The sequence below is a fragment of the Salmo trutta genome, chromosome 26 (assembly GCF_901001165.1).
Source record: "Salmo trutta chromosome 26, fSalTru1.1, whole genome shotgun sequence".
Taxonomy (NCBI): domain Eukaryota; kingdom Metazoa; phylum Chordata; class Actinopteri; order Salmoniformes; family Salmonidae; genus Salmo; species Salmo trutta.
The window spans coordinates 20176528-20197271 of NC_042982.1; the positions used below are offsets into that span (position 1 = coordinate 20176528).

At 43.8% G+C, this 20744-nt stretch overlaps 1 protein-coding gene across 4 annotated transcripts in view; it reads right to left on the reverse strand.

Annotated features, from left to right (window-relative positions):
* LOC115163359 (septin-4) overlaps window positions 1-20744 on the reverse strand; it is a 69884-nt gene that overhangs the window by 12292 nt on the left and 36848 nt on the right. The window contains exon 1 of one of the 4 annotated variants that reach the window (XM_029715166.1): window positions 10919-11066. The exons of 1 other annotated variant lie outside the window; for it this stretch is intronic. In XM_029715166.1, coding sequence (XP_029571026.1) covers window positions 10919-10954 — 36 coding nt within the window. In that variant the 5' untranslated portion in view covers window positions 10955-11066. Of the gene's footprint in view, window positions 1-243; window positions 416-10918; window positions 11067-20744 lie in introns of those variants that run through there. 2 more of the 4 variants (XM_029715164.1, XM_029715163.1) reach the window with 2 other exon arrangements.

The window sequence follows — 20744 nt, forward strand, 5'->3', positions numbered from 1 at the left end:
ACACCAGAAAACACTACTGTCTTTGACCAACATCAATTTCAAAGCGAAAGCCACAAACGGAGTCATCGGTCAGACACAATCAAAGTTCCCAAGTAAACATCACTGGAAATGGCCTGAACCTGCTGCTAGTGCTCCTCTGAGGCTAAAGCACATACTATGTGGACTGGAGAACTGATAACCCAACCCATGTTGCCCATAGTGTTGCCTCTGGTCTCTACACGGTCCCCCTGACCTGAAGTTTACCTCTGGAAAGTCGTAGGGATCAAAGCGGCCCCAGGGGCTCTTGGGCCTGGTGGGACTGAGGGGAGACTGCATATCATAGTGATCCACCATCCCACCTCCACCCAGCTGCAGCCTCCCTACGCACTGGTTGTCTGACTGGGCCCTGCCACCTGCCGTGGGGGGGCGCAAAAAGGGTGGGGTCCCAGAGGTGGGCGTCCCGGGGGTGTTCGGGGGGCTGTCGCCACCCTCCGCCTCCCTGTCCACAGGGTGGGGGTGCTCATGGTCGGGGCTGTGCTCATAGCTGGGAAGAGGCGGGTGGGGGTGTGGATGGCCCCCGTTGTGGTGGGAGTCTTGTTGCATAACGTTCTCCAACTCAGAGTCTTCAGAGTCGTCCTTGGAATGGCTTGAGTGCTAAGGGGGAGGGGGCCAGGGAACGGTGCGGGTGGGTGTTTTCCGGGTGGGTGGGAGAGGTGATGCAGAGAAGAGTGGACGGAGGGGAGTGAAGGTTGACGCAGGAAGGAGGATAATATAGATCGGAAGGAAAACAAGGAGGAAGGTAACAGGGGCAACATAAGGATCAACAGGAAAGAAGAAAGTACAGAGTGGTTAGAATCACTGAATGTTTTGATGGAGAGAAGGTACGAGAAACAATCTAAGAAATCATTATTATAAGTGCAAGATAGGCCTAGTTCTCTAGGGGTTAGATAAGATTTACACTAAGAGACAGTGAGGAAAGAAGATATTGCCTGACTGATTCACTAGAGAGACCACCAGAGAAGCTACAAGATTAACATCACAAGAGGGTAAATATTTGTGCTGATGGGAGGAATGCCGATGTCAAATGCCAGGGAAGAAGAGATCCGTGATGTCCATCAAACTGATAACAAGCACATGGTCCTCCACTAGAGTAGATAACTCCTATCATAATTGTATTATTAGTATTTTATTAGGATCCCCATTAGCTGTTGCTGAAGCAGCAGCTACTCTTCCTGGGGTCCACACAAAACATGACATAATACACAACATATATAGACGAGAACAGATCAAGGGCAGACCTACATAATTTACCTTCCTGAACTTGTAGGAAATGGGAGGATATATCTTGTTTAAAGTGCAGTGCCGTGGCAGCTGGCTGAAAAGATTCTCCCTGCTCAGCAGATTCAGACTTGGTGGCCCCCTATTCCCTATGGACCCTGGTCAAAAGTAGTGCACTATATAGGGAATTGGGTGCCATTTGGGACTCAAGCTGGGACAACACAATTCAATAGAAGGTACGGTACTGTAGCCACATGGATGATAAAGAGTGGAGGGAACCGTTTAATGGGTTACACCAGAAGTTCCACCACAGCAGAAGGACAGGAGGCACTGCCAGACTGCACAGATCCAGAAACATGTCATGACACCACATCTGGGTGGCATTTGTGCACACTTCCACAACCTAATATGTTTTCCATTGATAGAGTAGAGCTAAAGCAAATGAACCTCTAAACGATTAATGAACCCTCTTGATTACTAGATGACTACTCAAATGAATTGCTGTAATATATAGTGTGATACAACTTCAAACATTCACAAAAACACACTTTATTACATCAACAAGGACTCAACCTTGACATCATCTAATGGGTTTCTCTCTCTCAACATACTGGTAGACAAAGGAAACCTGATAAAAACCTGTTGGTGTTAAACATGTCACCTCAAATGTCATTTACACAATGACTGATCAATTTGTGGCCCCAAGGTAGTGATAACTAACAGCACTCTCATTTTCAAATCTACCTAAACCTGTCAATCATAACTACATTTTCTTCCCTTCTCTGCTTTTTCCCAAACCACAAGAGTAAACCATCTACCTTACCTGATGACAATACCTACAATTCATGAGACCAACAAAGGCAGAGCCCCTGTGTGTAACTGAACTTGTAAAGGGATATATCTCCCCGGAGTTCCCAGACTAGAGACTGGCGCTCATGTTACCACAGCTCTCTCTGCCATGCGCCAGCCTGCTCCACTATAAATAATATAGTGGTTTTGAAAGGGCTAGGAGGCTGTTTTAGTTCTAAAAGGAACAATAGTAATGAGTGTAAACTGGAGTTATTGTACCATATCTCTGCTCAATAGTGATAATAAGTTTTGAAAGCGGACATAGAGGCATGATGATACATTGCTGTTCTTCCAGGTTTTAGCTCTGTGAACAGACACATTCCACTGGGCCTCCTTTCTTTGGATCAATAGTAAAGCACTCTGAACTTTTTTTGCACAAATATGTGTTTCAAACAGGAACTAGTAAACTAGGAAGTAAACTAGTGAACTACGAAGGGGTTCTAAAGCATGTGGACAATTCACTTAAAAATGGTTGCCAGTCCTTGGTATGTTTGAATCTTAGATTGTCCTTCCACATGGTTCTAAGGATAATAACAGGAGATTATCCCTGCATGCCGACAGTGGGCTGATTGTGGTTCCATATTTTATTTTTTTACTTTATTTAACTAGGCAAGTCAGTTAAGAACAAATTCTTATTTTCAATGACGGCCTAGGAACAGTGTCTTGCTCAGGGGCCGAACGACAGATTTTTACCTTGTCAGCTCAGGGATTCGATCTTGCAACCTTTCGGTTACTAGTCCAACGCTCTAACCACTAGGCTACCTGCGAGGAAGGTAACAGGGGCAACATAAGAGCGCAGCAGTATGAAACATCCTGCCACAACAACATCACTGTGTTGTGTATGACACTTAAGAGAGGATAGGGCTTAGGAGGGGGGCGATGGGGATTTCACTGAGACCTATACAAATATGTCAAATACTTCAAAGTATTTGAGGTGCACTTGATTTAACTTGGAATTTGGAACTTTTTGGACTATTCCATTTGTTCCATTCATTGTGCCAGTCCAACTAAATCAAGCACAGCAGCTCAAATATTTGGATAGTACTTGGCATATTTCTTTGACCCATATCTGGTCTGGTCACTGGTACCTGTTCGGCCTGATGGTGGTGGTCCCTGGTGTGGCCAGGGGATGGCGGGGCAGAGTCCTGGTCATCTGATGATGAGTGAGCCTCACGGTCACTGTCCTCCATTGCTACTGGGGCTACAGTGCACTCTGCCATCTCCAACCAGGAGGGAACATGTATTTGGAGTGGAGAGGGGCGTGGCAAGGAGCAGGGGCAACAGGGAAGTAAGGATTGGAAGGACCAATCAGAACGAGGCATGGGGAATGGTGATGGAGGGAGTGGAAGTGTAGGTTGGCGTGACAACAGGATAGCGTTGTGTGATGGTGTTTTGTGTAGAACGGACCAGTACAAAAGGGTTGAAAGAAAACAAAACACAAATAAAAAAATAAATAATGAAATGATTAAATAAACTTGAATTAAATGAACAACAAGTGTGTAGTGAGACACAGACGTCTGGATCCAGCTGTAGAAAATGACATGGCTGTCCAGAAATAATGTTGGTATGGGCAGGGATCTATTCTGTCTGGCCATTCCAGTCCAGCAGTACTCACAGCCTAATGTTGTTTATTTGTCCAGCTGCACTTAGTTTAACTGATTCTGATTTCTTCTCATTCAGGGGGTCTAACAAAGCACTGTTACTGAAGCACATGAAATTAACTGATCCTGCTGCAGTTGCATCAGGTAGAGTGGAAATGTCTTTACTGAAAATAAAAACTGAAATACACATGCATAGTAACACTCAGAGTTCAGAGCAAGGCCATGCAAGGTTTTCCAAGTCATCCCAACAAGGTTTTCCAAGTCATCCCAACAAGGTTTTCCAAGTCATCCCAACAAGGTTTTCCAAGTCATCCCAACAAGGTTTTCCAAGTCATCCCAACAAGGTTTTCCAAGTCACCCCAACAAGGTTTTCCAAGTCACCCCAACAAGGTTTTCCAAGTCACCCCAACAAGGTTTTCCAAGTCACCCCAACAAGGTTTTCCAAGTCACCCCAACAAGGTTTTCCAAGTCACCCAACAAGGTTTTCCAAGTCACCCAACAAGGTTTTCCAAGTCATCCCAACAAGGTTTTCCAAGTCATCCCAACAAGGTTTTTCTTGTCATCCTCACATTTTTAATTACACAGGGATTGGGATTAGGAGCTCAGGGGCAGAGAGGACAGAGAGGAAAGGAAATTAATAGTCTCACAGATTAGAGTACCATTGACTTGTTTCCCTCTGGTCTGCTTTGCTCTGACCAAACCACATGGATCAATGTCCAATCTATTGTCCTACATGGACGACCCACCGTGCGACCCAGTTAACAGCGTCCCAGGTCAATAACAACCAACACTATCAACTCTGGAGCAGAGATGTGTGTGGAATGGTTTTCAGATCTAACATTTCTAAATCCTTTACTTGCCACACAGTGAGAATAATGGTCAGATTCTGAACACTTCTCTGCTCTACCATTTAAAAACTTGAAGGACAAGTCTGATTGATGACATATATCTAAAGATAATACAGTCTTTGTAATCAATCATAAAACAATTAAACGACAATCCAAACTTACAAAAAAGTTGACTTTATAAGAAATGAACTAATCCTGGGTGTACTCCAACTAGACTCGATTTCTTATGTCCTTAACAAAAAAAAAAACTCACGAGACTCAATTTTTTAAAATCATCTTCTGGACAATAACTCACCTGTTCTCCTGCTGTACCTCACCTGTGTTACCTTGTATGATATGTAACAGCCTTGCTCGCTTGCCTCCTCTCAACCAGCTCTTCATGCCCTCACCGGGAAATGGTCCGGAGTGCCCAGCATCCCCTGCCTATATACCCCCTCTGAACCAGGACACTGTGTCCTTCAGCCCCATCGAGCTGCCTGGCTGTCCCACTGCCCTGGGGCTCCTAGTCCTATCAGCCACAGACATGAAATCCATCCACGGCCCACGCACCCATCACGGTTCACAGGATCAGGCTGTCCAAACCACACCATGCCAATAACACCAACTTCCTCATTTTTGAGGCCACTCATCTCTGGTTACGCTGCCTGAAAAGCCCAGGTGTATCAGTTGGGCTGTCAGGCACTGGAGTGTGTGATTATCTTTAGCATTAAAGTCTTAGGAGACCGCAGCCACAGCTGAAATGGATTTAAGGGATGATTATCAAGGAATTTCCCTGTAGATGGATGGAACTCTCCTCTCTTTACCCGCCTGCATGGCTGGCTGCCTCGCTTCCAAAAAAACAGTCTCATGAGGTCTTTATTTGACAGTTTGACATAAAGTGAGAAGAAAAGAGATGGCATATCAAGGGAGGGAGAGAGAGAAAACAGATAGAAACCAATAGTGAGAGGAGAGAGATAAAGAGAGAGATAAGGAGGAGGAATCTCAGATGATACTGAATATAAATGGAGCCTTAACAGACAGCAAAACAATAGTGGTAGTGATGGTCAGGTGGCAGAGTTGGACTGGTGACATCACCCAGTCAGTCAGCCTGGGCAGCACGTCCATCAGGGCTACTTGGCATGCCTGGAACAGAGTACTCTGGAGTGGGTTAACCTTGGGATTACTGCCCCCCTTTCACCCTCTTGCATTGCTGCAGGATATGAGGATGGAGGGAGGAGAGAGGGCAAACAGGATCATTTATCCTCCTCTCTGTTAATGAACAGCTCAATCTAAATAGGGTAGCATCAGTCGCAAATAAAGTTCCAAGTGTTTCGTCACCCACGCATGCTTTCCTTCTGAGCCTTCATCTCCCCTCTCCCGACTCTCTACCCTGTCCCAAGTGTGTACTTGTTCACTTGCCTTCATGGGAGACACACATACACTAATGACTTTACAGAGTTATGCATTGAACTGCTGCAACCTCCCAAACCCAAACATAATACTAGGCCTATTAGTCAACTGGGTTTAGAATGATTCCATCCATTTATCTCATGTACGTACAGTGCTTTGTTGGGAAAATACGTTGGACATTTATTTGTCATGGGACTTTCCATTAGATCACTTTGATGTGTTTATCATGGGTTCAACATAATAAGATAACCTCAATTCCTTAAGAAAGGAAGGGAGAGCAGACTACATACAGTAAGAGAGAATCAGTCAAACTGAAGTCATCACAACTAACAAGAATAGACAAAGAGGCTGTCATAATGAAAATGATAGTCTCGTTGACCAACATTTGTCTTGGTAAATTAAGTCACATAACTCTACATCTTCATTTAACTTCTTATTCCATTGCATTCCTTTTGATTTAGTCACACTATTCCTGAGAAAAGGAGAGGAGAAATCTAAAGCATACAGTCAGAAACAAAATGAGGCTACATATCTGAACGCTCTCTTGACGTATACCTGAAACACCCCAGTCAGCCAACAGGGCTACAGCTGAGCATCTGAACTCAACATAGTTCCAGAGGCTGATGCACCAATAAGCTTAGGAAAAAAAACACTATTGACTAGCTATAAAACACCCAACCTATGGTCGAGCTGAGCCAGACCAACACAGAAATCACACCAGGAAACTAATACAGTGACACCTTCAGTAAGATTAACCTGGTGGTCTCATATGCTGTTCTGAGGAGGTCTGATTACCTGTCACTGCAATGCAGACAGCATTATCAATGCTCTTATTCACCTGAGGCATGCAATTCAAACTACCTAGTCGTACAGTGCCTTCGGAAAGTATTCAGACCCCTTGACTTTTTCAAAATGTTTAGGTTACAGCCTTATTCTAAAGTGTATTAAATCTTTTTTTTTACCTCAATCTACACACAATACCCCATAATGACAAAGAAACATTTAGGTTTTTAGAAATGGCTAAAAACAGAAGTATCACATTTACATAAGTATTCAGATCATTTACTCAGTACTTTGTTGAAGCACCTTTGGCAGTGATTACAGTCTCAAGTCTTCTAGGGTATGAAGCTACAAGCTTGGCACACTTGTATTTGGGGAGTTTCTCCCATTCTTCTCTGCAGATCCTCTCAAGCTCTGTCACGTTGGATGGGGAGCGTTGCGGCACAGCGATTTTCAGGTCTCTCCAGAGATGGTTGATGGGTTCAAGTCAGGGTTCTGGCTGGGCCACTCAATGACATTCAGAGACTTGTCCCGAAGCCAGTCATGCGTTGTCTTGGCTGTGTGCTTAGGGTCGTTGTCCTGTTGGAAGGTGAACCTTCGCCTATGTCGCCCCCAGTCTAAAGTCCTGAACGCTCTGGAACAGGTTTTCATCAAGGATCTCTGTACTTTGCTCTATTCATCTATGCCTCGATCCTGACTAGTCTCCGTTCATCTTTGCCTCGATCCTGACTAGTCTCCCAGTCCCTGCCAATGTGTAGATTGCTGAGGATTTTATTTTATTTAATCCATTTTAGAATAAGGCTGTAACGTAACAAAATGTGGAAAAAGTCAAGGGGTCTGAATACTTTCCGAATTCACTGTATATAGTGCAGTCGGTGCATACCAACCAAATGAAACCAGAAAGTTTCTGGTTCAAGTCCAAGGTGGCATACTGCTGCGGTGGCCAGCCCCTTGAGCAATAACTAAGGCACTTAACTGCAAAATACTTCCACAGATGTTGTGGAAAACTCAACAGCTGCAGTCAGAAACGTGTAGTATGTCAGCTGTTTATGATTTGTATGAAGGTTTGTGATCTTGTGATCTTATCTTAAAAGTTTCATTCCACAGATTTTACAGAGCAGTCAGTCCAACACAACAAAAGATTTCTCTGCTCTAAAGAAAATGTCATGGGTAAAAATCTCTACAGTACAGAATCAGACTTCTCAGACAGGCAATGTCCTGTCACAATAACTACACGTGACAACAATTTGGGGTGATCTAAAACTTTTCTATCTGTATAGTTCAGGTCATTACGAGTAACAACATGCCATAGTGAAGCCAGCGTATAACAATTTCACTCTGGTCCGTGGCGATGCACATAATGCATTTTACTCTGCACCCACTTTTGTGGAAGGTACTCAATACTCTTTAATGAGTTCTTATAAGCTCTTTTGAATGGCATGTTGTGGGTTCCTTCACATGCTTATTGAAGAAGCTAATGTTTACCTTTAGGAGGGAACTTCAATCAGCTCACTGTCTGTCTGGGGCCCATTGTCAACATACCACCAACTAAGTCCAAAAAAGGGGAAGAAATGATGGGAACAAACGTTTTTCCCCTGACTGACGGACTAAAAGGTTGATGGTTGGTTAGACTATATAATAATACAGTCTCAGAGAAATAATAAAAGGACATGAAACCAAATTGAACATAACAGTAGTTGTGGTTGGCAACAATACCCTGCTTTGTTACTGATGGAGCGAGGTAGAGGGTTTACCTGCCACTGTGTTGACCTGCCACTGTGTTGACCTGCCACTGTGTTGACCTGCCACTGTGTTGACCTGCCACTGTGTTGACCTGCCACTGTGTTGAGAGATGAGGGGGAGTAGCATGTAATGTTGCACTCAGGGGACCAGGCAGCTAAGTGCTTAACATAGAACATGGGTGTGTGTGTGTGTGTGTGTGTGTGTGTGTGTGTGTGTGTGGTAGGTTAACGTTTATTGTCGCAAGTCTTTTCCTGGAAACAGAACTGAAAAATTTCCCTTTAGATAGGCCAGCTGCAAAGTCAAAATTGGCTATATTGTAAACATTTATAGAAACAAAAATGTGCTTTTTGGTCTTAAAGATTAGGCTTAGGCATTAGGGTGTGTGTGGTTACGGTTAAGATCAGATTTTATGACTTTGTGGCTGTGCCAGCTATTGACCACTCTGCAGAACTGCCTCTAGAACAAGATTCCTAATGAAAAACGCCAACCTGAGTGTGTGCAGACATGGGAATTGATATCACAAGCCCCAGAGAGCCATAAAGAAACTGTACAGCATGTTGTTACTGACCTGGTGTGATGAAAACACATTTCTACTGCAGGAAATTCTAAATGTCAGCCTAGTTATTACTACCTACTAAAACTACAGTATAGTAATTATGGTGTTATCGTTCAATGTCCGGTTGTGAAAACGACCTTATTAAGTGGGAGTATAGTCATCGACTGGGCATTTACTTCAGAACATGTTTATTTCCCCTCCTTCTGGAGGTCATGCTTTATTTTACAGTGTCTTAAGTGAAATGAGAGGCTTCAATGCCCCTGTGAAATCCAAACTGTATTTTACTGGGATGTTCTGCAGACTAGACGGGAGATGCCCCATTGGCCACCCAAGTCCTGCGAGTCTGTTGTGACACATTCAAACACACAGCAGACTCAGAACATCCAAACATCTACATTTAATGAATTCTTGTTCTGTGGGATTCACCTATAAACACTCATTTTGGAACATGCTATTACCCCAATCTCATTTATGAGCGAATTCCCTTGATAATGTCTGCACATTGTGGAGTGTTTGGTTTAATGTTTGGGTAGAACACCAGTGAGGTTCACCCTTGTGGCTTACCCGGGTGCAGGTGGTGATGCAGTGAGCACGTGTGCTCTTCTCTATGTGAATGCTGTGGTTGTTTAGATCAGCACAGCAGGGCTCTGTGTGTCTGAGTGAGACTGGGCTATTAACGAGACAGAATGGAGAGACAGAGAGAGAGAGAGAGAGAGAGAGAGAGAGAGGCAGGAAGGCAGAGATAGATGGGGGGAGGAGAGGAGAGCTGCCAATACACACACACACACACACACACACAGATCTGCCAGAACAGCCAAAGGGAAGTCAGGTGCTCATCTTAGTTGTCATACATACAGAGGGGGTCATGGAGTGTATGAAGTATTGTAAATCAGTAACAAAAACTTTCGGATTACCCAAACTCAGTAACGTAATCAGATTATTTACATTTGGATTACTTTCCCCTTAAAAGGGATTAGAAGACAAAAACGATTCATCAGACACATTTGGTGTGTCATCATAGTGATCTCTGAGACTTAAACCTTTTGAAATGCAGAATTGAATGTTGAGAAAACAGAAAGGTGTCAATGTATTTTTTCAAACAACCTTTCTGAATTTAAAATAATCCAAGAAGTAATCAGCTTGTTTTGCAAAAGTATCTAATCTGATTACAATATTTCTGCTGGTAATGTTTAAAAAAAGAAAATTGTAAATCTGATTACATGTAATCAGTTACTCCCCAACCCTGGTTAATACCCATATTGACTACAGTACAACTACAGTAGACTGGTGCTCTAAGACTTGAGCAAAATGCCATTCAATTGACACCATCAGACAGGCAGAGAGCCCAGTGCCCCAGATAATAACATCTGCTAGGCCAACTCTCCAAATCCAATACACTCACAGTGCATTCAGCTGTTATTAGATCTCATCAATATTGACATCTTAACATCCCTATGGAAGACTGATGGTTCCCCTCTCACAACAGGCAACAGGCACCCAGCTGCAGTGGTGCCAGAAACAACACATGGTAACAACAACCAACGTGTTTAGAGTAATGGGAAGCCGTGCACATCAAACCAAACACATCACATTATAAAGCTGAGTTGAGAAAAAAATATCAAGCCTAATGCAGAATTATGTTCACACAGAGAACACACACAGACTGATATTTATACCAAACTGACTGAATGCAAACTTGTAGTGTTGTGTTGCAGACTGTGTGACATAGTGGTGAACTTCAAGCATATACTCAGGGGAGAAGCTGGCAATGCTGACAAGACAAATAGTTTCATTCCAATACTCTAGCAGAGAATGAAGGAGTAAACACCATACATACCATTACCTCACTCTCACACATATATATGCAGAGTGCAACAGACAAACACAACACATACCTCGTAGTCGCTGTTTATTTCAGAGTTTGCTGCCATTTTCTCCTTTAGGACCACAACGACATGCAAATAAAAGCCCCCAATAAGAAGAGACAGATCAGAGGAGGAGACAGTAAACAGGCCTTGAAAAGCTCCTCCGTCCTGCGGTCACATCACCTCTCGCAGAATACACCACATTACATAAACACACCCATTTTTCCTACCCTCATCCAATCAATTGATTTCAAATCTGCATAACCAGATCCCTTGCTACAGACTTTGGGGCTCTGTTTTGCATAGACATGCCCCTTAACTCATTGCCAACCACTCTGTGTGGTGTATATTTGAATAATCCCACCCCTTTCTCAGTTCTGACCACAGTGTGCAGCCCATGCAGATTAGATGCAGATGTAGCAGTAGCGATGTCCTCTCCCTCCTTCCTTCAGGAGAGATGCTGCACTGTTGGAAGCTTTACAACATCTGCCCTGTCGCCTTTTAAACAAGCCCCTGCTGTCCTCATTCTGCACAGCCACAGCTGGGCTCCACAATGCACACACAGATGTTGTGCATGCATGTGTACACACACACACACACACACACACACACACACACACACATGCTTGTGTCACTAATAGTCAAACTGTCAGGAAGGAAGAGTTTAATTTAAGCACAGCTCATCCCTTAGTGCTCACACAGGCTGCAGGCGCCTCATGCTCTGGCACCACTCTCTGCCCCCGTCCAACCCCCCTCTAACCCCCCTAGCTTCTCAGCTGCCAGTACCAGGGCCAGAGTGGTACTGCAGCAGGGCAGAAGAGTCTTTCCAGTGTGTGTGCGCATGTCACAGGCATCTGTGAGGGGACAGGGCATACTGCACAAAGGGATGCACAAACTCAACTACTTTTTTAATTGGAAGATCCATAAAAATAAATGTCTGCAATGTGGACACAATGCAAACACACACAGAGGCTTTAGTCAGTCACCGTACTGGGCCATTGTACAAAGAGTTCCCATAATCTGGCTGGGAGGCTACACATCGCTTGCCCAGTAATAAATCACTCATTCTTAGGGAATTAGGTTTTTGCGATTACGCTATTCCCTCCCATTTTACAGCGAAGTTTAAAGTCAAATGAATGGGCACAGCAGAAAGACTAATCTTTTGTAATGCCTTTGTAAAGGCAGTCCAGGACTGAAATAAGCAGGAACATGCTTCTCTCAGTTCAGCAGCAGTCAGACTGAGATGGTCTCTTAGGCTTAACCAGAGTCATTGTTTTAAATATGTAGATTAGGAAGCACAACTCCTCAGGGTTTCAGCTAATCTGAGTGAGTGAGTGAGTGAAAGAGTGAGTGAAAGAGTGAAAGAGTGAGTGAGTGAAAGAGTGAAAGAGTGAGTGAGTGAAAGAGTGAAAGAGTGAGTGAGTGAAAGAGTAAAAGAGTGAGTGAGTGAGTGAGTGAGTGAGTGAGTGAGTGAGTGAGTGAGTTGGGAGTCAGACGATACACATTCATCTTCCTTTGACAGATTTGCTGTGTGGAATTCAGTCAGCCTTGGAGGAAAGACTGTCTGGATTACTGTAGACCACTACCAGATCCAGATCCCAACCTGTCAGCAACCAACATGTAGGCAGTAGACAGTATCCCCTTTTACACACCATACAGTATGGTAAAACCCCACTAAGATCCTGTTAAGCTCTGAGAAATATGCAGGGCTGGCTGGAGGGAGAGTGAGGGGGACATTCCCATTTCCACGCAGACTGGAGTGCCATGCCCAAGTCTGTTGAAAGGAGTCCAGGTCCCGTATTCACGAAGCGTGCTGATCCAGGTCTGCCCTCTTCTTCATTATTATTTACAGGCTGAACTGATCCTAGATCAGCACTCCTACTCTAAGACACTTTGTGAATATGGGCCCTGGTCCTCTCGAATACTCTCTCTGATAATCAGGGTTGTCTGAAGGAGCTGACAGCATGCCCCAAGAGATGGGATGACACACACACACACACACACACACACACACACACACACACACACACACACACACACACACACACACACACACACACACACACACACACACACACACACACACCACTATAATAAAATGCTGTCTTTGGAGGCTCTGCCAGATCATATTACCAAACACAATTAAAATGCCTGGCTTCTCCCAGTTTACATTGTAGGGTCAGCCGGCACGGGGCCAGAGGGTACAGAATGGCTTCCCTGATGATAAAACTACTATTCACAGACAACAGGATACATGCAACTGGAGCTCCCAAGTCCCCAAAATGGCCTCTGCCGGTTTGTGACAAGAACAGTCTGGTTTCCTAATTGTAACAGCAGGGAACAAGTCAGATGTAAATCAGATGCACTTAGATCATTTACTGTCTAAACTTTTGGTCAATTGGAAGACATATGATATAGGAAAACACATGGTTGATCCAACTGTGCTGAGGCACGTAGCACTGTAGACACTCGATCCTCAGACTCCCCTGGATACCACACTGACACCAGTGTGAGGTGGTAGATAGAGGGGGGCGCCATCTGGTGCCCTCCACATGGAATAGCTTGACACACACGAAAGTGACGACAACCCCATGTCATAAAATAACAGCTGATGCCAAAGGCACACACTGCGTTTGTTATAAATAGCAGAGCTTCATTGCATCACACTTGTGGGACAATAATTGTAATGAACACAGCAATCTAACTGTGCTACTGCTCTGTAGACAAGGACAACTAGCATCCCAAGCATGATGTGTGACAGGGTCTCTCTCTAGGGGTAGTGCAGCCGTCACTGCAACCTGGCTCTTATGAAGCCAGGCTAGGCTATGTCAAATAGGCTCAAAAGGCACTGATATTCTCCACGGAGGTTAATTCAGGACAGGAAAAGCATTATGAGAACATTTCAGCACCAAGGCTGGTGACTGAAAACAGAGTTTTTCCCCAACAGACACCAAAATGCCTTATCAGCGTCGGCTTTCTCAGATCAACTAAAATAATTAAAACACATTGATCACAAGATGGAATGTTGCAGAATCTAAAAGCTCTCACCGAACTCCCACATAACCCGTTATCTACCACATCTGCATGAACAAAAACATCAGCCCTAGCCCCCACATGAGGAGAAGTCGTTAGTGCTGAACCTACACTTCCTACACTTCCTCCTCCATTCAATTAAGGTCCTTTATCTGACCCAGCTAAACGTTCCTGTTGGAAGCAGGCTGCACAAGCAGCATTCCTCGACCCTCGGTTTCGTTTTTATCCTCGACAAGCCGGTGCGGAGAAACAATCGGCTTGTGAGGTCGTGGAAAGGAGGTGTTCCGTCAGAGGGCTGAGGAAACGAAAGGCAGAGGCCATCAGAGATGAAGAGAGAGAGGGAGAGAGATGGATGGAGACCTATAATCAAATGCTTAGCGACGACACCCAGTATATATTCCAGAGGAAACACAAAGTGGGAAGAAGTAAAAAACGGCACATGGCCTCAGGTCTTTAAATACATTTCTTCCCTCGAATGCTCAGTTGGATAGTGATCTATGAAAGCAATGGCCTTAAGATGGATGCAGGCTTCTGGATAGTTCCAGCTAGGCAACAATAAACCACTGCACCACAACCAGTGTGCCTACCCAGTCCCTATAGTGAGTGTAACATTGGAGGGCACTCCTTCTCCTGTGCAGGGTTGGGCAGTGTGGCTCCTGTCATCCATCCATACCTCCTCTGACCTCCACAACATGTCACTGCCCAAAATGGGCTCTCTCTCGCTCTCATTCGACCGGAACTCATGGTGGGCAAGCAGAGAGCCAAATTATACCTCTGTGATTTCCAGCAAGGCAAAAGGCTGTCTGGGCTGTTTTTAGCTGCTTTATTTTGCTGATGTCTCAAGAGAGAGAGCTACTATGGAACGAGCAGAGAAAGACACACAACTGTATAATAGGGCAATTATAGTTGGCCATTTGAACTGCATTTGTTACGAGTCTGTTATTTAAAATATGTATATATTTCTGTGGCTGTTTCTACTGTTTTATGTCCCATCCAATGCTGCGGGTTAAGAAAACAGCCCAGCAATCAGAAGTGCTCCATTAGCAGGAGCATGAACACTGTGCAGCTAACCGGTGGCCTCACAGCATTGAGCCTCTGAAGCGTTTCGTATCATAAAAATGATCTCACAGAAATTGCACCCATACGGTATTCATACACACGCGAGAATGTCTTTATAAATCTTTTGAAATGATATTTAACATCAGTTACAGAAGCCAAGCTGAACAAAGGTCTGCGTTTCCATTCATCTATAGATAAATAGTCCTGAATTATCCTCGTCCCTACACCTTTGGCGTTACCATTCACTCTACTCTCACCCATTTAGCCAAAGCTGGGGAAACCAGAGATTATTACTTTTATTGCTTTTCAATGAACCCCAGATCACTGTAAAGTTTAAACTGCAGCTGGATAATTACTTTTAGTTTCAGACAGAAAACAAAGCACTTGGTTGTAAACCTGCATGGGAAGGTATTGTTGATGTTTATCAAGCTAGCTATGGTCTGTTAGTACCCAAACAGTGATACTGATGTTTATCTAGACTAGCTAGGGCTGTTGTACCCAAGTATTGCAGGTCTGCTGTACCCAAACAGTGGAGGAAGAGAAAATATGCAGCCTAGACGACAGACACCTGAGACTGCAAATAACCACGTCAGAAAAAAACGATGTATGAACATCTGGTTAGTAGCCAGGCTGTGAACTGTGTGAAACTGTGCACTATTACTAAACTGGTACATTGCATTCCATCCACCCTGACTGTCTGTCGTCCTCATTACATTAACATACCTTGTGTGATCTCAAGCTCCAAAAACGGCCTTAACACAATGTTGACTCTAAAGAGGGGCCAGGAGAAAATTAGGACTGATGGTTGCCATTGGACACCGTGTTGACATTGTGTGGTGAGCAGATTCAATAAGATGTCAGAGTCTGGACTGGACTTCCTGTCTTGCTCAGTAGAGGAGGGTCTTGTCTAAATGAACTGAAGCACAACAGGTATGTAATCCTAAGTCACAACAATAGACAAACACAGTCTGCTTAAACTAATTACACACAAACTATACGTTTTCATGTCTTTATTGAAAACGCAGTGTAAACAGTAACAGCGCAGGGTGGGAAAAGTATGTGAACCCTTGGATTTAATAACTGGTTGACCCTCCTTTGGCAGCAATAACCTCAACCAAACGTTTTCTGTAGTTGCGGATCAGACCTGCACAACGGTCAGGAGGAATTTTGGACCATTCCTATTTACAAAACTGTTTCAGTTCAGCAATATTCTTGGGATGTCTGGTGTGAACATGCTCTCGAGGTCATGCCACAGCATTGAGGTCAGGACTCTGACTGGGCCACTCCAGAAGGCGTATTTTCTTCTGTTTAAGCCATTCTGTTGTTGATTTACTTCCATGTTTTGGGTTGTTGTCATTTTGCCGTCGATGATAGCAAACTGTCCAGGCCCTGAGGCAACAAAGCAGTCCCAAACCATGATGCTCCCTCCACCATACTTTACAGTTGGTATGAGGTTTTGATGTTGGTGTGCTGTGCCTTTCTTTTCTCCACACATAGTGTTATGTGTTCCTTCCAAACAACTCAACTGTAATTTTATCTGTCCACAGAATATTTTGCCAGTAGCGCTGTGGAACATCCAGGTGCACTTTTGCAAACTTCGGACGTGCATCAATGTTTTTTTTGGACAGCAGTGGCTTCTTCCGTGGTGTCCTCCCATGAACACCATTCTTGTTTAGTGTTTTACGTATCGAAGACTCGTCTACAGAGGTGTTAGCATGTTCCAGAGATTTCTGTAAGTCTTTAGCTGACACTCTAGGATTCTTCTTAACCTCATTGAGCATTCTGAGCTGTGCTCTTGCAGTCATCTTTGCAGGACGGCTACTCCTAGGGAGAGTAGCAACAGTGCTGAACTTTCTCCATTTATACACAATGTCTATCCGTGGATTGATACTTTTGTAACCCTTTCCAGCTTTATGCAAGTCAACAATTCTTAATCTTAGGTCTTCTGAGATGTAGTTTTTTTGAGGCATGGTTCACATCAGCCAATGATTCTTGTGAATAGCAAACTCAAATTTTGTGAGTGTTTTTTTTAATAGGGCAAGGCAGCTCTAACCAACATCTCCAACCTTGTCTCATTGATTCGACTCCAGGTTAGTTGACTCCTGACTCCAATTAGCTTTTGGAGAAGTCATTAGCCTAGGGGTTCACATACTTTTTTTCAACCTACACTGTGAATGTTTAAATGATGTATTCAATATAGACAAGAAAAATACAATAGTTTGTGTGTTACTTAGATGAAGATGTGACTTAGATGAAGATCAGATCAAATTTTATTTCCAATTTATGCAGACATCCAGGTGTTTCCAAAGGGTTGACATACTTTTTCTTGCCACTGTACTTATTCATCTCATCCCTGTCATAAGTGGAGGTTATACCTGCTGACCCAGCATGCTGGCTTTTTCGGTCTGGCCACACATCTCTCGTTGAATACCTCATCGTATTCGTGGGTCACCCAATCCCTACTAAAGCACTCTTATTAAAAAATGCTTTCCAGGGCCAGTATCCATTTCAGCAGCAAAGCAACTCTGCAAAGTACCAGTCACCCTGGCCTATTACACAGCAGCATGGAAAGACGGACGCTCAGCTGTAGCTAGACGTACTGTAGCCTAGTTATGATAAAATACGTCTGGAGAGGGACTCTGCACTCTTGCGTTTCTCTATTCTGAATGTTGTTCTCTCTGCTCGTATGGCCAGCGCCCATCCCTCAGCGTATCCTCTCACCGATTATCCCATTATGTTATTAGAGAGAGCTGAGAGATGAGCCCAGATTAGTCTGCTGAAGGCCCGGCTCGTCGGGGGGGGGGGGGGGGGGGGGGGGCAGGTGAAGTCCTGACTACAACATTATGAAGTGCTTATTACCACTTTATTGGCTTTCTCACCTTCAATTAGAATTAAGCATGCTAGAGTACTTGAATAAACTACAAATCACACTGTAGGTCCGTAGTAAAGCGGTTTGGAACGGAAAATGAACATCTGTGTTCTTATTGGACAAATTCAGGTAGTACCACCCATTTCCCTTTGGTTCAAAAGGTGTTCTGTCTACTAAACTCAACCCACATTGTGGATCTCCAAGAGGAACAGATAAGAATCCCTGGCAGTGTTTTGTGTCTTGCCACTGCACACAAAAATAGTTTAGGATTCAGAGCCACACCTTGTCCCTTGACATCATCTGTCTGTCTGGGCCAGTGTGCTCGGTCTCTGCTGTGCTAGCAGCATCTTCCAGTGAATCAACACACTGACTACATAGTAGTAGTCTATCTTTCCTTTCCATTTTTACAAGACCGGCAGTCAGCTCTAGAATGGAGGAAAGGCTTTTAAGAAGGGCACTCCAAAAGGAGACAGGAAGAAAATGCTTATATTAGAATGGAATCCGTGGGCACGATGTAGAACAGATCCCTTGTCTGTAGACCAGGGCTGTTCAATGTTGTTCCTGGAAGGCCAAAACACTTCTGGTTTTCATCCTCTCCTTCTAATAAGGGACTAATTCAGACCTGGGACACCAGGTGAGTGCAATTAACTAGCAGGTAAAAACAGTTTTGGCCCTTCAGGACCGGAATTGAACAGCCCTCCTATAGACAATGATGGTAACAGCCTGTGATATGCAAAATAATGTAATAATATCAGGGTTGATTCAATCAAATATTGTGATATTTGACATCGACGATATATAGTGAAGTGCAAGACGATATATTTTGAAATGCAAGACTACACTTTATTTGAACTTTACAAATCAAAATGGCTCAGTTTTATCAGTTAGGCTCTATCAATATGTTGAAAATGAAGTCTAAATGAATTAACTAAGCTTAATTATTTCGCCATTCCTAAGATAAGGAAATGGTTTTCATTTTCAATGTGGGTGCACATGCATGTTTGTGTGCTATATTATTTAGAGTTGGTGATATTCTGGATGACCTCTCCAAATATCGTGATATCCAATATAATTGTTTTGCGCCGTTAATGAATAAATCAATCCAGTCTGTGCAATTTGTGTGCATATTTATGATATTATAGTAACATTTACATTAAATAAACGGCGCAAAACAATTACATTGGATATCACGATATTTGGAGTAGCATATTGTAGAAGAGGTCATCCAGAATATCGTCCAACCCTAAATAATATAGCACACAAACATGCATGTGCACCCACATTGAAAATGAAAACCATTTCCTTTCACAGGAAGGCTGAATGTCCGCTGGGATTTTGGTTAACGGGCACAGAGAATAGAACGGTTAAATACACCGAATGGTAGGTTCTCTCTCAGGAAGGGGCCTCAGTCTCAGCCTGTTTGGAATGCCTGCCTTCTAGAGAGCCATAGAGGATACAGTCTACATATCCTGCAGTGGTGAACAACACTGTATTTCCTCATATAGTACACTAAGTAAGGCCAGAGAAATCAAAGTAAAGGCAAAAATATGACAAAAGTTCATATAATATTGAGTTCCAATGTGAGGAAATACTTGGTTTGGAGATTAAAGTGATTTGGCTCTGGTGTTAGTGATTCTTTCCTCAGTTCATAAGGCAACACCTGAACGCTACAGCCTAGTAGTAGAGATGTGAAAAGTCTTGAACGCACACATACACACGCATGTACACAGGCAGACACACACTTCCCCCGGATAAGAACAGGGCAGAACAAAAACAGATGCCGAGATAAGAGAACTTGAAAAGCTCAGTCTCTGCCTCTCCAAACACTCCATAAGAGCTCTTCTGACTCAAACCAACTACTGCTGGCTCACAGCATTTCATAGAAATACTAAACAAGTGCTAATAATGATATGCTCATTCATCTAAACAGTCAAATGTTTGTGCTCAATGGGCTGAATTGCTCAATGACTAACCCAACATGAGCTCATAATGTGGCTGATTTCTAGTCACACAATATTCAGTTGCACAGCTACCTCCATTTAACACGCAGTCATGTAGACTCATGAACACAGACTCACCCAGTCCCTAATAAAATTAAAGCCAAATCTGCATCCAATAACTGATTTGTCAAGTATAAGAGGTGTGACGTCCGTGGTCCATCTTGTTTTGAACCGGTCACTCATCCCCTCTGTCCTCCAGCTTCCTGACGCCCCTCCTGGCTCATCTGCCTAGCGACTGAGCTCGTTCATGGTTCGTCTCCCAGGCGACCGGGGGTTATGTCCATAACAATGTGAGTAACGTTCCTCAGCCTGTGATGAGACTGTTGGAGTTAATGATTGACAGGTCAGACATTACACGCACGCACGAACACACACTCCTGGCTTGTGTGATTGACAGGTCAGACACCACAAGATGTACCCCCCCCCCCGCGACAGCCATTATGAAGCTGTTAGCATAATAAGCAACAGGCCTCTAGTCCAATCCTCCCCTGACCTTTATGCAGTCAGAGTCTTAGTAAAGACACCAGGCTCAGACTTGTGTAGAGACTCCAGGGTCTTTGACTTAAGACAGAGCAATGACATTTCAGCTGTAAGTCAGATGCTAAAGACCTCAGGGTATTGGCCTGCTAAGCCTTCACTGGGGAACAGTCATAACATCTGGAGTCTGGGCTTCACCTGTGACTAACCAACTGGAACATTATCCCAAGCTTATGGCCCTAGCCAGCAGTCAATTGGTTGTTAAAGTCTTGCTTGTCCAGTCACAACATATATGAGCAATATCCTGACCTGTACCCAGAGGAGTTTGCATGCTTGGTTTGTTTTCTATGTGCATTCTTCAGACATTGCTGAACTTGCAGATTCATATAATGCTAATGGTAATTTGGCCTACTACTTT